The 17,533-nt window shown below is 47.1% G+C and overlaps 1 protein-coding gene across 1 annotated transcript; it reads left to right on the top strand.

Moving 5' to 3' along the window:
• The first annotated feature begins 305 nt into the window (after nt 1-305).
• On the top strand, nt 306-17,125 carry LOC117059302 (leucine-rich repeat-containing protein 37A2-like). The gene is made up of 10 exons (XM_033170932.1): nt 306-394; nt 1,121-1,239; nt 2,421-3,922; nt 6,023-6,130; nt 7,527-7,576; nt 9,401-9,437; nt 10,305-10,441; nt 12,840-12,881; nt 14,399-14,440; nt 17,068-17,125. Exons 2-10 carry the CDS (start codon nt 1,137-1,139, stop codon nt 17,105-17,107), a joined length of 2,061 nt encoding a protein of 686 aa, XP_033026823.1. The 5' UTR covers nt 306-394; nt 1,121-1,136; the 3' UTR covers nt 17,108-17,125.
• Nucleotides 17,126-17,533: the final 408 nt, after the last annotated feature.

The raw sequence follows: 17,533 nt of genomic DNA on the forward strand, positions 1-17,533 counted from the left end.
TGTTCGGTCCCAGCTCCTGCCCACCCAGCAGTTCGAAAGCACGTCAAAGTGCAAGTAGATAAATAGGTACCGCTCCAGCGGGAAGGTAAACGGTGTTTCCGTGCACTGCTCTGGTTCGCCAGAAGCGGCTTTGTCATGCTGGCCACATGACCCGGAAGCTGTCTGTGGACAAACGCCGGCTCCCTCGGCCTATAGAGCGAGATGAGCGCCGCAACCCCAGAGTCGGACACGACTGGACCTGATGGTCAGGGGTCCCTTTACCTTTACCTTTATGCCTTGGTGTTTAGCACAGCAAATAACTCTCGCATCCTTTTTCCAGGGACCTTGGTGCCACTGATGTAACCCCAAAGATATTGGAGGCCCTTCTCAGGACTTGCCTGCAACTGAAAACTCTGTAAGTATCGTGTGTGACCCTTTTCCAAGTGAGAGAAGGAAGAACTGGAAATGGCAACTAATCTTATCTTACCTACCGTACTTATCCATGTATAAGACTAGGTTCTTTTATTTAAACATTATGTTCAAAACTGTGGGTCGTCTTATACACGGATACAATCTTCCCCCATTTTCTCAATTTGGAGTCCCCAAAAATATACATGGGGGCGTGTTATACATGGAAAAAAATATGGTATCTTTTTCCTTTGTGGTCCTCCTGTTGTCACTCAAACCTCTGGGTAGGCGGCAGGGCCGGAATTACCGGTAGGTTTGATGAGGCCATAAGCTACTGAAGGTAACAGGGCTCTATGTATGTCTAGCTGTCCTTTGTCAACAACAAATTGTCACTGTTTTTGTGTTGAATATATGCTATATGGTAATTTATGGACCTAATAGGTATCTAAAGCCATTTGCACATATGTACCGGTAGGTTTTATTTTATTTGTTCTTTATCTTATATTTTGGAAATGTACATCCATGGTTTTTTTTTCCTTTAATTTTTTTGGGGGCCCCCAAGAGAGTGGGGCCCTAAGCTATAGCTTGTTTAGCTCATACGTAAATCCAGCACTGGTAGGGGGCCTTAGCAGACGGTATGGTTTTTATCCCCAACATGGAATGTTTGTGCTCAGATTGCTGGTAAATTGCAACGAGAAGAGGCTAAAGAAGTTTGTCGTTTTTCTATCTGCAGCATCTTGCCCAAGAAGATGGCCTGTTGCCTCTGCCATATTCAGGACGACATTGAACTTTTGTGTGAGTCGGTCAAGTTGGATTGTGCCAACACATGTACCGCAAACTTCACTTTGTGTGGTAGGTGTTTGTTTGTTTGTTTTTAAATGTTTGTTTCTGTCTGTCTAGTTTCATTCAAAGGCTGGGCAGACACTATACCTCTGTTTTCAAACATAATCCATTCCGGAAGACTTCCGAAACGTTCGAAAACCAAAGCATGCATTTCTGGAAGCATTTACATTCAGAAAACACAATACGGAAGCCACGTAGCACGTTCAGCTTCCGAAAAGCGTCCAGAAACTGAAGCAGTTACTTCCGGGTTTTTGGCGTTCGAAAGCCGAAACGTTCAACTTCCGAGACATTTGAAAACCGAGGTACCTTTAAAGCAAATGTGAAGGACATTTGTTCCCTCAAAGAATTCTGGGCCTTGTGGTTTGTTAAGGGTTGCTGGGAATTGTAACTCTGTGAGGGGCAAACCACACTACCCAGAATTCTTTGAGGGCAAGAATGCGCTTTAAAAGTATATTGCGCAACCCAGCCTAAGGGAGAAAAATGTTGGGAAATGGAACACGTTAACAAATGACGCCAGAAACGGCAGTGTTCAAACCGGCACCAAAATCGAAACAAATCCACAAAGTGCAATCTTTTTTTACCCCCAGAATCCTGTATTTAGGCTCTTCGTCCACATTTCTAATCGGCCGTGGTTGACCTTCTAAAGGGAAACTTAACCGGAAAAGAAAATGGACTTATTCTTGGGAAATAAACGGTTTATTTAAAAACTTACAGGTTCAGAGTAATACAGAACCTGTAAGAAACTAACACAAAGGGTAGTCAGATAAAACACAGGCGTGCAAGTGGTGCTAGATTTGCAGTAGCATTGCTCCAAAACAACAGGGCTGAGGAAAAAAAACACACACATACTTTTGCCCCATTGAATTTAGTGGGGCATACCCCCAGGTAGAAGGGTATAGGGTTGCAACAGGGGCCATATTCAGCCCAAGCTGGACAGAATGGTCACATTCACACCACACATTTATAACATATGGCTCCCCCCCCAAAAGAATCCTGGGAACTGTAGCTCACCCTTTACAGAACTATGATTCCCAGGAACCCTGAACAATTCACAGTTCTCAGGATTCCTTGAAGGGAAGCCTGTGATTTCAATGTATTTGTCCCATTTCCAAGTTCCCTTCCCAAAGCTCACTGCTCATAGACGCCGGACAACTCTGTTGTGTTTTCCTTGTTCTCCTTTCTCTGAGCAGAGAAAGAGGAGGAGATGAACAAGATGCAAGAAGATGTCATAAAGGTGTTGGAAACCAGGAAGCTGAACGACAGCCACAGCACCCTGAACATTATGCCCGAGAAGTCTTTCCGCGCCAACCTGACTTTGACCCTCACGGCCACTGGGGGCAGGTCTCGCCTGGACCTCCGTTTCCACAAACTCCCCACCAGCCTTTTCAAATCCGTCAAGGGCTTCAAAAAGCTGAAAAGCGAGGACCTCCTGGATGTGAAGTGGGCTGACCAGAGCGAGCTGAAGAAGCTGTACCTGCTGGCCAACTTGCTGCAGGTGGCGCTCAAAGAAAAAATCGCAGAAGACGAAAGGGAGAGTCAAGGCGGGCCACAGCCAGCTCAGAAGGAGGAGCCGCAGACAACACAGCCTGCTGTAGGGGCTGCCCAAGAGAAGGAAAGACACCTAAGAAGGGTGAAAAGAGAAACTTTGCGTGGCAACACCCCAAGATGGGTGGAGTCGTTTCTCAGGGCTGGCAGAGAGAGGCGAGAATTTGCAGGGTCCACTATGCAGCATGTGGGGCAGCGAAGCAGCACAGATTCCCTTGCTAGGCCTCAGAGGTGGAGGAAGCTAGCCGGGGGTCTAGAGCCTCTACGTAGGGCTCGACTCCGCCGAGCAGCGCTCGGTTCCTCTTGGAAACGCTCCGCCGGACAGTACCCGACCCAGTCCCCTCCCTTAACCGCCTCCATCATGGTGGACGAAAATCCCGAAGACATGACAGGCAAGGTAGTTATTATCTTGAAGCACCCCAACAAAACCAGCAGCGCAGAACAGGGAGAGCAAACCCCTGCTGTGAAGGAGGAGGTGCAAGTAGTACCTAACCCAGTTTCGCCCATCGAGGTTCAGCCTGCCGCCGAGGCTCAACCTGCCGCCGAGGCTCAACCTGCCGTCGAGGTTCAACCTGCCGCCGCATCTCCACGTGAAGAGACCACAGACAAGTCGGAGGAAATTTTGCGGGAGCGCCTCGAGTCCGAGATATTGAGGAAGGAGGAGCTGCTCAGTCAGCTGATGAGAGGAGAAGATAAATCCAAGCCCCCGCCCGATGACTCGGAAACCTTGAACGAGATCTCCCCTGACATCACCTTGTCGCAAGAGACGCACTGGGAGCACCACGAGCAGAGGACCACGTATTCCCCACGACTTCAGCTCTTGCCAGCTCCAGATGACTATTTGCTTCAGGGCGACCTCTTTGAAGCGGAGCTGAACAAGCGTTTGGAGCCGCTCATCCCCAACGCGCCGGTGAGGAACCTCATCTCCCACGTGATCCGCATCTTGAAGATGGACTGCACAGAACCCGCCATCCAGCTGGCTTGTGCTAAGCTCATCTCCAGGACAGGCCTCCTCATGAAGCTCTTCAGCGAGAGAGAAAACATCAAGGAGACCACCTCCCTGTGGAAGTCGTACCTTTGGTCTGCCAAGAATGCAGCCAACAAGACCACGTCGAGCCCAAGGAACATGGGGAAACCTTCTGACGAGGTAAGGCAGCTTCCGCCAACCTGGTGCTTTCCCGATGTCATTGAGTTGCAAATTCCATCGTCCCTGACCATTGGCTATGCTGGTTGGGACTGATGGAAGTTGTGATCTGAAGACTACAGTCCAAAGTTGCACAAGACTGTGGGATTTTGTGGATCGTAGGAGAGGACATATTGATTAAATAATATCCTTTCTAACTCACACTAGTGAGTCACATATATATATATATAGCAGAGCTCATTCCCCGCATTACACAGCAAGAAACTAGTTGCAGATTCGTTTGAATCTCTTTAGTTAAGCAATCCAATCTGACATGCCCAGATTGGAGTATATTCCTGGTAAGACTCCTTTGATTCCCTCCTAAAAGAATAAAGACACAAGAGTCTTCCTTATAAGTAATGAAAAGTTTACTCACATTCAGTTCACAGTATGATCCCTGAAGGCAGGCTTTAGCTTGTAGTGACAGATACAGTGTGGCTTACATCCTTGTAAGGATGGGCCCATGTACTGCTGGCAGAGAGCCAGCAGACAACATCAGGAGCAGTAGCCAAAATGGAAGAGAGCATCAAAAGAGAGATGGCTGCGTGACCAATTCCTTTTATGGGGTCTCCCAAGGTCATGCCCACCTACCTGGTCACACGCAGGGGGAGGATGCTCCAGACCAGGTGTGACAGGAAGTCCTCCTGACTGGAATAACACCCCCCCTGCGTGTCCACTCTGGGCAAACAGGAAGTGATGTACTTGACTGCTTATGTTGCATTCCCACTAAGACTGAGGTAAGGGGCAAGTGTAGGTGAGCCTACCAGTGGTCTCTCAGAAGTCTGGTCAATGCCCAGCTTAGTTGGGTGTGCTCCCCCAGTCTGTTTACTCCAGGGATTAATTTGGTGTAGGTTTCTAGGAAGATTCGTTCTTACATTTTAAGCACACTTCATAAGGGAGAAAGGAGAGGCAACAAATTATTGATGTTGGCAGAGATCCCTTGGCTGGCTCTGAGAAGGCCCATAGCTTTGTGGTGAACCACATGGTTAGCGTACAGAAGAACCCAGATATAGGGAGGAATTCTGCATTGCGCTCCTCTGATTCTTCTGTCGGTGCCAGTATTCATAGCTGTCAAGTTTCGGATTTGAAAATAAGGGATCAGCAGTCTCACCTACCGGTATCTCAGGGACAGTCACATATCAGTGGTGGGCGGAGCAAGAAGCAAAAGTGGGTGGAGCAGCAATGTAAACTCCAAGCGGGCTCGGGCTCGGAGCGGAGCAAAGAGGAGGGCAGCCAGCAAAGAGGAGGGCAGCCATGTGCTCCATGCGATGGAGCCCCATCGTCGTCGTCTTGTCTGATCCCATCAAAACAGGACAGGAAGCAGCAGCTGCTCAAAGGCAGCCAGGCTCCGCCAGCCAGCTAACCCTATTGGCGGCAACGGATAGGGGCTGATGCAGGGGGAGGAATACACCCCCCTGTAAGCACGGGAAACGGCTCCCACTTGCTTTGAGGGCTGAGGCTTTTCTCTCCAAGTAGGCGAGGTCTTCCCACCCAGTCCCTGGCCAGCAGGGGAGGAGCTGCTTCCATTAAAAACGGGAAATTTAAGGGAAATAAAAAATAAGGGAGAGCAGCGGGAAACTGCTTGAAATAAGGGAGAATCCCGGGGAAAACGGGATACTTGACAGCACTGCCAGTATTTGTGCTTGTCAGGTGGAATCATTCCCCTGCTCTCCTGCACTGGTTTTTTTTGGGAGGGTGTTCTCCGGACCTTCCAGAGAAGATTTGGGGGAGATGCAGGGAGTGTGCAGAGGGAAGAAGTGGGAAGCCTCATCGCATCAGCAAAAATTCATTGCACCAGCTTCCGCTGGTGCGCCAGTTTAATTGTATCCAGGCCTCTGTCCCTGGCATCAGTAGTTAAAAATATCCTGGGCGATAAGGAAAGACATTGCTTGCCAGATTCAATAGGCTGGGCTTCATGGATCAAAATCTGATTCTAGTATAAGGCAGCTTTATGTGTTTGTATGAGTGCAAGCCACCCTCAAACAGTGTTTGTGGCTGAGGGACGGAGAGAAACACAGAAAAAGCCAGCTGCCTTACTTTCCTTTCTTTTGTCCAATTTTGCAGATAGCGAGGCAGGGGATTCCAGAATATGGGTACGGCAACAAGCTGTTGCTGGCTATTTCAGTGACAGCTGTGATAATGATTATCATTGCAGTAATTTGCCTGATTGAGGTAAGCTAAATATCTGTTGTTGTGGTGGTGGTGGTGGTGGTGGTGGTTGTTGTTTTAAAAATTCTTATTTTGATCTCTCAACTTGCCATATATTCCATTGCTTTGAATGGGTAGCATATATCCCCAAAACACACTATATTCTGCTGCTGTGGAAGGACTAACACCCTGCTGGTTATAACACCTTGTTCTTCACCTTAATTTAAGCCAGAGTTACACATAAAGGATGAAGGATCTGTCAATTTGAGTTCTCTTATTTTCTCATTTTTCCAGTCTTAAATGCACTTTTCCACTTTTTACAGCAATTAGTGACCAGTCTTAAATGCAATTTTCCACTTTTTACAGCAATTAGTGACTTTTTTTTAAAAAAAAGAAATCTGCATGAGAATTCACCAGTATTTTAGTGCAATTTTCTTATTAAACATATTTGCATACCCAATTTCGGCTGATGTGCACATTTTTGCCGTTAATACAATGCATTTTTGTTTGTTGTTTTCAGTAATATGTTTATTTTTATGCCCACATCCCCCCAATATATGCATTCCCCCCCCCTAAACACAGTTGGGTTGGAGAACTGCATTGCAAAATTTAGATAACTGTGAATTTTGAAGCATAGTTTTGTTTTGGCTCATGAACCATTTCAGAAAGTGTGAATTTGCACTGTATTTAAATGTCAATTTAATCAATTTCCTCCTCCACCCCTAACACCCACCCACCCACACACACACCCCTCCTCTGAAATGGGTATTCTGCTCCTATAATGTCAAGGCTAAGACCAGGAACAGAATGAATGACTGCAGCAAACGTCTTCACAACAGGGAGTAGGATTGAGGTATCCAAGCAGCTTTGAGCTGTAGCTCCATTCTTTTAAATAGAAAGGACCCTGCGCTTGTTATCAGAGGCCCATCTCAATGTCCCCCCTCCCTGAGAGGTTTGGAGGGTGGCAATGTAAGAACGAGACTTTGCTGTGTTGGCTCCCCGTCTGCGGAATGCTCTCCCCAGAGAGTCTCGCCTGGCGCCATCATTACGTGTCTTAAATGCCGGGCAAAGCCATTCTTCTTTAGCCAGGCCTTTGTCATTAAATAATCTATGGCCTGTTAAATGGGGTGGGTTGGGGGGGGGAAGAGAGAGAGAGACTGTTATTATGATTATTTCATTATTATGCTCTGTATTATGTGTTTATTATTATGTTCTTAATGCTGTACACTGCCCAGGGATCTTCGGATAAAGGGTGACATATAAATAGAATAAGCAATAATAGTAATAACAATTATAATTATAGGCATGACAACAAACTAGTCTCTTGCTTGGCCACCCCAGTCATTCCTTCTACCCACCTGTGAGTAATCTTAGAATCTCGAGTCAGTCACAATCGCTTCTTCCTCTTCTTGTTAAACAGATCTGCTCTCAGCGTTCGGCAGCTAAATCAAAGGACGGCTCTGAAAAACGGTAATTCTTCCCCAGGAATGCTTAGTTCTCTGCAATTCAGATTTATGCACGCAGGACTCAGTCTCAAGCTCATGATTTGGGTGCCAGGGATTCTATCCCTTCCTCTGTGAGAACAACAATTAGTTGCCCCCCCCCCCCCCACAATTAGTTAAGGAAAATCAAGTCCTACACTGCAGCTGCCTGCTACATATTTAAGAACAAGTCAACTTTAGCCCTTAGCAGTAGGATGTGTCATTTTAGGGTGTGAAGCTTAATTTGTACAAATTTCTTCAGTGAGGGGTCTTAAAAATACGTTTTTGGGTGTGAGGAATCCAAATCTGCTATTATTTTTGTGATTTGGATAACATTTAGCTTGTTAAGTATGTTTGATGAAGAACCAGACAAACCGCTTTTGGAAATAATAGGCAAATAAGCGGGACACGGGTGGCGCAGTGGTCTAAACCACTGAGCCTTGGGCTTGCCGGTCGGAAGGTCAGCGGTTCGTTTCCGTGTGCTGCTCTGGTTTCGCCAGAAGCGGCTTAGTCATGCTGGCCACATGTCCCGGAAAAACTGTCTGCAGACAAACGTCGGCTCCCTCGGCCAGTAAAGCGAGATGAGCGCCGCAACCCCAGGGTCGTTCCTGACTGGACTTAACCGTCAGGGGTCCCTTTACCTTTAAGCAAATAATATATACTATAAAACTGCAAGCACTTGGTATTTAAAAATGATTTCTGCGTAATTTTTACACACATTTTACTCACCAAACAGAACTAAATTATATTAATTTAACCAAAATATATTTTGAATTCCCAAGTCGTGTTACGACTTTTCAGCACCCCCTCATTTGGGGAATTTCAAAGTTGGAAAATTCAACACGCCCTGCCTTAGCAGCCTTTTGACACACCTCAAACCCCATGTTTCTACGGAGAGGTGTGCCAATGTCTTCCTTTTAAACTGGTCTAGTAATCAGTGTATCATTGGTCATGTGTGTGCCAAATTTTGAATTTGTTGGTGGTCTGTAGGTGGAGCTCCCATTGTTCAGTCCCAGGTCCTGCCCACATAGCAGTTCAAAAGCACGTTAAAGTGCAAGTAGATAAATGGGTACCACTCCGGCGGGAAGGTAAACAGCATTTCCGTACGTTGCTCTGGTTCGCCAGAAGCGGCTTAGTCATGCTGGCCACATGACCCAAAAGCTGTCTGCGGACAAACGCCAGCTCCCTCGGCTTATAGAGCGAGATGAGCGCGCAACCCCAGAGTCGTCCACAACTGGACCTAACGGTCAGGGGTACCTTTACCTTTACATTTTAGGTGGACTTTAGTCACTTCAGAGTAATTTTGTATACCATATGTTCAGGAAGGCAAGTCGAAGCATTATTGTCTATGCACCTATTGCAGTATGCATGGAGGCGCATTTCGGACATCCGTCTCGAAGTTCAGTGTGTGACGGCAGGACCTATTGCCATCTGCATGTTCCTTGTGCATACAGAGAACAGCCCTAACAATTGAAAAGGGCTTTTGAGAGAGGGAGACAGAGAGATTCATGTCTCATTTTCAGGTGTTTCCAGTAACCAGGACAGCTTTATGCTGCCAAACTGAATCTCTCTCACATTAATGTGAAAAAAGTACCTGAAACGTTTGCTGAAGAAGTGTACAAATGCCAGACATTACATTTTAAAACCAGGACCTCAAATTTAAGAATTCGTAAAGCATTGCACTGAGATTCAAAATTTTGTTTATTGCTCATTCATAAGGTATCTGCACACACAATCAAAAAGGTATTTTACATCTTCCTAGAACTAATACCATTCACACACATTTCTCCTTTTTTTTTTTTTTACATTAAAGGACCTTTCTGGGCAGAAGGAAGAAAGGCGACAGACAGGTAAGTTGTCTCATTGGGCCTGAGAGATTTAGGTCCCCGTTTCCATCTGAACTAGGGATGCGTTGTGTGACCTTGGGCAAGCCCCAGTTTATTTCCCTTACTAAGCACTTAGTCTAGGGGTTCCAGCGGCTTGTGGACTACAACTCCAATCATCCCTAGCTAGCAGGACCAGTGATCAGGGATGATGGTAATTGTAGTCCAGAAACAATTGGCCGGCCCAAGTTTGGGAAACCCTGATCTGGTGTCAGTGAACAGCCGGGAGTCCTTTGGGAATGATGGAGGCAGTGATCTGCTTTTGTTTGTCTCCAGCTCTGACAATGAGAGATATGACTGCCTCTCAAGATTTTGCCAGTTTCCGTTTCTTCCCGTTTCTCATTTTCCCAATCTTAACTTGAGTTTGCCCAATTTCTGCATCTGTTTGCAATTGTATGTGTGTGCAAAAATCTGTATGCGTTATTTCAATGCAGTTTTCTGAACAGAAGCATCTCAAGCCCATGTTTGGCTAATAAAAATCATGTTTGCACTATCCCTTTAATATATGCATATTTGTGGGAGAACCCTTCTGCGAAATGTGCAGAATGCTAATTGCGTAGGATTGCCGCGTTTCAGTTGGCATATCGGTTTGGGGAGCTCGAATTAGGAAATTTCACGTTAAAATGTGGAATCTCCCCCGTTCTTACCTGTGCTGCAAATGCTGTTGGACTCCCATCAGCCACAGCCATCCTGGGTAACGGTCATGGATGATAGGAATTGTATTAGCCCAACAACATCGGAGAGGCCAACAGGCATGTTGATTCTGATCAGTCCTAACTCTCAGAGGGCTCCCTCGCTTTGTGACCCATTCTCACACCCCTTCTTCCTTCTCAGGGTTCTGTCGACAAGCCTCTTTGGCTCAAAGACATGTATCAGCCTCTGGATGATGCTCGGAGGAGGAGCATGATTGGTAAACTGCACGATGAAGACACCTCGGACGAGGAAGATATATTCAACTGGGCCAAATCAAGGTACAAATGAATGAGCTGCAACCAGACTGGTATGAACTTGCAGCTGCCTTCCTTTCTCGTCTTCTTCCGTTCCTGGCAGCTGTGTAACCAGCAGAAGTTCAGCAGATGCAAGTTTTCTCAGCTCGGTTTAATGGGAAAGGCTTCCTCCTTTGCATTTCTGCCTGTTGCACAGCTGATAAACCACAGTGCCCTGCTTGATCAGTCAGGGCATACTTAATCAAAGACGTGGAGACTTCAGCACTACAGGTGAAACTCGAAAAATTACAGTATCGTGGAAAAGTCCATTTATGTAAGCAATTGTTTTCATTAGCTACTGGAGTTTAATATATGAGATAGACTCATGACAACCAAAGCGAGATATGTCAAGCTTGTTATAATTGTGATGATTATGGCGTGCAGCTGATGAAAACCCCCAAGTTGAAATTGTTAATTTGGGGTTCTCATAAGCTGTACGCCATAATCATCACAATTATAACAAACAGAGGCTTGACATATCTCGCTTTGCATGTCATGAGTCTATCTCATATATTAGTTTCACCTTTTAAGTTGAATTACTGAAAGAAATGAACCTTTCCACGATATAATTTTTCGAGTTTCACCTGTATTCTTGTTTAGGGAAGTTTTTAATATTTAATGCTGTATTGTTTTTAACACTCGATTGGGAGCCGCCCAGAGTGGCTGGGGAAACTCAGCCAGATGGGCGGGGTACAAATAATAAATTATTATTATTAAATTATTATAGTTCAGGGAGGTCCGACACATGTGGCCCTCGAGGCTTTACTTGTGGCCCTTGGCAACATTTGATGCCCCCACGAGCCCTCATAAGAGCTGGGTAAGGCTCTGGGCTTTGGGAAGGAGGGGTGAAGTCTCTGACAGGGTCCTAGAGTCCTCCAGCCTCTGTCCCAAAACTTAGTTAGCGCTTTCCTAGCTTTAGGAAGGAGGTAGGAGGGTTCTAGGACCCTGCCAGAGGCTTGCACCTCCTTCCCCAAACCCTATGCCTTCCCTTGCATAGCTGGCTTTGGGAGAGCTGGGGTGTGTGTCAAATTTTGGCCTTGCTCCTTGCCCCCAGAGTGAGAAGGCAGTGTGTGGCCCACGGGTTCTGTGCCAAAGTACTCTTGCGGCCCACTTAGTATGAAAAGTTGGACCACCCTGGCATAGATCCTTGTTCTCCCCACTTGCCCCAGACTTGCAGAAGCGACAAGCTGCCTCTGAAGACTGTTCGGAAACTTCATCTGCTGCAGAATTCAGCGGCCAGGTTGCTCACCGGAGCAAGATGTTTGAGCATATTACACCGATCCTGGTCCAGCTGCGCTGGCTACCAATTAGTTTCTGGGCCCAATTCAAAGTGCTGGTTTTGACCTATAAAGCCTTAAACAGCTCAGGACCGCAATACCTCAAGGACCACCTCTTCCCATATGAACCTACCCAGAACCTGAGAACATCTTCTGAGGCCCTTCTTTGTGTGCCTCCTCCTCGAGAGATCCAGAGGGTGGCAACACAAGAACGGGGCCTTCTCTGCAGTGGCTCCCCGTCTGTGGAATGCTCTCCCCAAGGAAGTTCACCTGGTACCTTCACTATACACCTTTAGGCACCAGGCAAAAACGTTCCTTTTTAACCAGGCCTTTGCCTGACTTGATCTACATCCTATACCCTTTTTAAAATGCTGGCTCTTTTTTTTTGGGGGGGGGGTGTTATTGGGTTGTTGTTTTTGTTTTGATTTTATGTATTTGATATTTTATATGGACCTCCCTGACACCTTCAGGTATAGGGCGGTATAGATAGATAGATAGATAGATAGATAGATAGATAGATAGATAGATAATTAGATTGGGCGCAATAAAGAAATACGTACATGCCAAACGGCCTCGTTTGCACAATTTCATTTTCTGCTTTAAACCAAATCCAAATCCTAGCTGTGAGAAGTGAACCATCACAGGCCAAATTTGCGTAGTGCTACTTTGCACCAGCATTTTAAACAACCACCCAGAGAGCAAGGGTGCCCAATTATTTTTTCAAAGAGGGCCAGATTAGATGCAGTGAACATGCGTGAGGGCCGGCCACAGTTGTTGAGCTTTTTCAAGGATTGGAGCTGTTCAGCTTTTCTTACAGTTTTACCTCAGGACATATACTGTCACGGGGGGCAGATTAAATCGACCGGTGGGCCGGTTTAGGCCTACGAAACGGACTTTGGACATGCCTGAGCCAGAGTCTTAACTCAAACTAGATCTAGATGCATCAAAGAAGTGATTCCGTTAGAAATGCGTTGAAAACTCCATACAGGGAAATCCCGTTGGTGAAAAACGGGAGTTCCAACTGTGCTAAGTTTCGAAACCTTTCAGACCTGACTGCCACACAGCAGCAAGCTGCAACCTAACCTCTGTTCTTCTCTGTTTTCCAGGGAACCACCCCCTGTGGAAAAGCCGCCCAGTTCAGTAAAAGTGTAAGTACCCCCTTGCAGTACGACTCTGGGCTGTTAGTTATGCCCTAGGTTTAAAAATTGGGGTTCGCCCGGGATGCAACCTGCTGCTACAGAGTTAAGTTTGTGCTTTTGCTGATTTGCAAAGCGAGAGATGATGCGAAAATTCTCTCTTTTAAGTTTTGTATTCCAAAAAGAATTCTGCCACCTAACGGAATACGTATTTGGGAAGGGGAATAATCTCACCAGGGCCGCCTTAGGCAGATCGGCCGCCGTGGCGCAGCGATCCCTCCAGCGCCCCTGGTGTGCCGCCTCTCCACCTCTGGGGCCACCTCCCTCCCGCGCTGGCTGCCCCTCGGGAGGGGGGGTGGGCAAGCGGGGGGGGTGAGGTGCGTGGTGCTGGAGCAGCGCAGGGCTCTGCGCGCCCTTCCAGCGCTCCAGCTGGGGCTCCCCGTACAGGATGGGAGGTGAGGGTGGCTGGCTCGCAGCCTGCCCGGGAACGGCATGGGTGGCAGCGGCGGCGGCGCCCGTCCGCCCATGGGGGCGGGGGCGGGTTGGGAAGGGGCCCAGGGTATGCCAGCGAGCTCGCGGGGGCGTCCCTGGTGGGGCCGGCGCCCTGGCGTGCCGCGCCGCGCCAGTAGCCCCTATGGATAAGACGGGGCTGAATCTCACACTCCACTCCTCTGCTCTGCTAAACCGAATCAGTCTCCAAGGCTCTCCTGTTGTTTAGCAAGGAAAGGGAAACTAGTATTAGCTAGTTTAGTCCAATCGGCCTTTGCTATCATTCCATGTCAACGTAGTCTGAAGGGCTAGTTAAAAAAGTGAAGAGGGGCTTGTTTGGGGCTTTGGCAAGGCATGGTCTGAAGCCCCACTTAAAGTTAAACTGAGGACCCCTTCAGACTTCTTATTTACTGCACATTCTTGCTGATTTGCGCTCATGGTGCTATTGGAGGTCGTACACTAACTCGCATTCAATACCGTTTGTGCTTGCAAATGTTTTTGGGGTAGTAACGCTGCTTCATTTCCAGGCAATGCCTATCCTGTAACTTCCTGCTGAAATCCCCTAGCTTTTTATACCGCAGAAGTTCTGGTTTGCTTTCGTCCTGCTTTTGTGGTGCTTCAGCCCCTCTGGACAAATATAATGTGGTAGTACCTGGGAAGTATCACAAAACAAACTAAAGCAGAATAAATCCACGCCGACACACTATTATTGTGTCAAGAACTTGTTGCCCGATACACCTACAATGTTTTTTTTAAAAAAACAACAACGCGACCCTATTCATGAGGGCTACTCAGAAGTAAGCTCCATTGTGTTCCAAGGGAATTGCTCCCAGGTAATTGGGTGTGGTGTGGCATAATACCTTCCCCTGTGCCCAATTTTACAACACACCTATCTAGGACAGCTCATGTCACGAGCAGCTTCAAATAAATTGCTGTATTCGTAGCCGGCTTTTTATGTGGTGACCATGAGGAAAGTGAAGGGAGTGCAATCCTCGAGTGCAATCGACTTCCCTTAACCTCTGTTTTTCTTGCTTTGACAGAGTTGAAGAGCCCCCTGTTAAAAAGGCCAGTTCAAAGAAACTGTGAGTATTATTATGCAACCGCAGAATTATCAGCCTTGGCTCTAACTTTTTCCTCTTGCAGCTAGGCATTAGGGTACAACCTGGAGGGCTGACAGCTCCATCAGCAAGACACCTGAGTTGCTTGGCATCTGAATCATACTTAAGCAGATCTGTTGCGCTCCGGGTCTACTGCCCCCTGCACAACATCCGAATGTAGGGTATTCTGCGTCCCAGTGTATTTAAGGATCACACCAGAGTAAAAGTGGACCCCTCCCCTCAGGTTGTCCCAAATCTTTCCCCCTTTGAATGTGTTGTTGTTGTTGTTGTTGTTGTTGTTTATCCTGGCTGTTTTGGACTTTCCAGGGATAAAGGGGGAAAGGTTTGGGACAACACTAGGTTGGGAAAGTCATTGTGTGGGTGTCCCTAGATTAATGGAGAGAGAGAGAGGCTGGTGCGAATCAACATTTTTGCCCTGATTTTAGACTCTTGCCTGAAGTCCTGAAGAGATGCTGCTTTTCGAAGAACCGCACATTCCACACTGGTGTTTCTGCGTTCTTCTCCTCCTTTCCCCCCTTTCTCCATTCCCTCTGTTTCCTCTGTTGTCTCCTTTGTGTCCGTTATAGATTGTATGTTCCCTGGGGCAGAGACCTGCCCCTCTCATTCCTTGCAATGCACCACGCGCATGGAAGGTGTTACTACGTTAACCATCATAACGAGATACGCTGCCTCGGCTCATGGAGGTTACATTAAGTTACAATGCCTGGTGGCCACTGATTGATACCTCCACGAATCTGCCCTTTGAAATCTGCTCGAGCCAGCGGCTAACACAGCATGTCGCAGCAGTGAATTCCATGAGTTAATTCCATGTCGTGCGACAAAGAAGCACTTTCTTTCATCTGCCCTGAATCTTATGCCAATCAATAGATGCAGCTCTTCTGCAGACTAGATTTATGTGGTGTGGGTGTATTATGGAACCAAGCTAAAGTTGGTTCTCTCCCCCCACCCCACCACCAATTCCTTATTCCAACACTAAAGTTTGCATCCCTCTTTACTCCAAAGCTACCCCTATCACAGACCTCCATGAGTCTCTTTGAGATGCACCGGCACTCTCTCCAGCCCAAAGCACTCCCTAAAATAAGCTTTGATGTATCCCAAATGATACACCTCAACAGTCAGGAGATGCTTCCGTATGTGAAAACGTGTGGATCAGGTCCAGACCACTGCTTCATTCCGGTGCAAGTCTCATATCTGCTGCCCCCCACACAAACAACTGCTAAAGAAGAATGTATCAGTGAAAAAGCAGATGGGATGAGGCATTTTCCCAAACAGCATATCCATACCATCTGGAGGCTGTCTGTCCCCTACCAAATGGCCTCACATGTCTGGTCCAGTACTTAATTTTACCCAAGTCATTCTCAGGCATGCTGTTCCCATGCCTATCTTTTTCGATACAGGTAGATACCAAAGGGTTTTAAATAACTGAATGAGGATCTGGGTGCTTGTCCATCCAGTGACCTGTATTAGCTTACACAAAAACAAAAAAAACAAAAAAGGCCGTAGGGATTATGCTAGCCCAGGGGTCAGCAACCTAAGGCCCATGAGCCGGAAGCGGCCCACAGAGGTCATTTGACTGGCTCAAGAGCAGCCCCCGAACTGAGCTGCCCGCTCACTAAACCGGCACAGTGTGGCGCGGGGACTCGCTTCCGCGCCACCGGAAATCGCATCTGTGCATGCACAGATGCAGACGCCAATAATCGCGGGCATGATCTGGCCCACGGAGGGGTCTCCACAGGACCGATCCGGCCCAGGCAAGATAAACTTTGCTGACCCCTGTGCTAGCCTGTCTTATTCAGAGCAGTCTCCGTTGCATTGGAATTTGCCGTTTGAGTTGATCCAAAGCTTATTTTTGGGGTGCACACATTTTGATCCTTATCAATTTGCATGTGACACAGGCTGCTGTATTGAGTATGGAACTAGGAATCAGCCTTGTGGGTAAAGTTTCCTTGAAGGACAGTCAAACCTCGGTTCCCGAAAGACTCCGTTATCGTATGTTCCGGCTCCCGAAAGCCGAAAACCCGGAAGTAAATGCTCCAGTTTTCAAATGTCTTTCGGAAGCCGAACATCCCACACGGCTTCCGCTTGAGCGCAAGAAGCCCTTGCAACCGCCGTGCTCGGTTGTCGGAACATTTTGGAAGTCAAGCGGTCTGCTGGAATGGATTACGTTTGACAACTGAGGTTTGACTGTACAATCGTACCTTGGATTCCGAACACCTTGCAAGTTGAACGTTTTGGCTCCTGAACGCCGCAAACCTGGAAGTGACTGTTTCTGGTTTTTTGCGAACTAATTTTGGAAGCTGAACGTCCGACGGGGCTTCCACGGCTTCCGATTGTCTGCAGGAGCTGCGCTTTGGTATCTGGACGTTTTGGAAGTTGAACGGACTTCCGGGATGGATTCCGTTCGACTTCCAAGGTACGACTATATCTGAAGATGTATAGGATTTCTCAGGCAAAAGAAGGAATGGTTGCTTAGGTTATTGAATTGATCAAAGCATCCCGCAGTACCAAAAACAAGTAAACCATATTGAGGAAGGAAGATGGCCTAGATGCAGCAGACCCTCTTTAACATCTCCTTTTTAACTCTTAATCAGGGCGCCAGAACCTCCACCTCCAGCTCCGAAGCCAGAGTAAGTAACTAGCAAACGTTTGGGCTTTTTAACAATCTAATTTTACAGCTGGTCTGTAAGCCAGTCTGCTACAGGAAAGGCTCGCCAGATTATATATTTTTAAAAGACATCAGATATGCGCATCTCCACTCATCTCCCTCCCCCCAATTTAATACAGGATGCTTTGCATGGCATTGCAGCACATTTTCTTCTTCCTTTAAAAAGAAAAAGGAGAATAAGAGAAGGGATCTGTTCCCCAAAAACCATAGGAAGAAAATAACTTAATCTGTAAAGAGGCAAATGGGGGGATTGCTTTGAGGCCCCCCCCCCGCTCCCAAGTTTCTAGGACGGAATATCTTAGTGGCGAAAATCTAGTGCTCCTGAACAGCCTTCAGTTTTTAAGACAAGTTTAAATTGGATAATCAAATTAGGGAAGGGAAGAGGGTCCAGT

This window comes from Lacerta agilis, chromosome 14 (assembly GCF_009819535.1).
Source record: "Lacerta agilis isolate rLacAgi1 chromosome 14, rLacAgi1.pri, whole genome shotgun sequence".
Lineage (NCBI taxonomy): Eukaryota > Metazoa > Chordata > Lepidosauria > Squamata > Lacertidae > Lacerta > Lacerta agilis.

Coding starts and splice junctions, on each gene's coding strand:
- LOC117059302 (XM_033170932.1), top strand. CDS start 1,137: ATGGCCTGTTGCCTCTGCCATATTCAGGACGACATTGAACTTTTGTGT. Junction 10,442..12,839: donor TTCAACTGGGCCAAATCAAG/GTACAAATGAAT, acceptor TCTGTTTTCCAG/GGAACCACCCCCTGTGGAAA. Junction 12,882..14,398: donor CCGCCCAGTTCAGTAAAAGT/GTAAGTACCCCC, acceptor TTGCTTTGACAG/AGTTGAAGAGCCCCCTGTTA.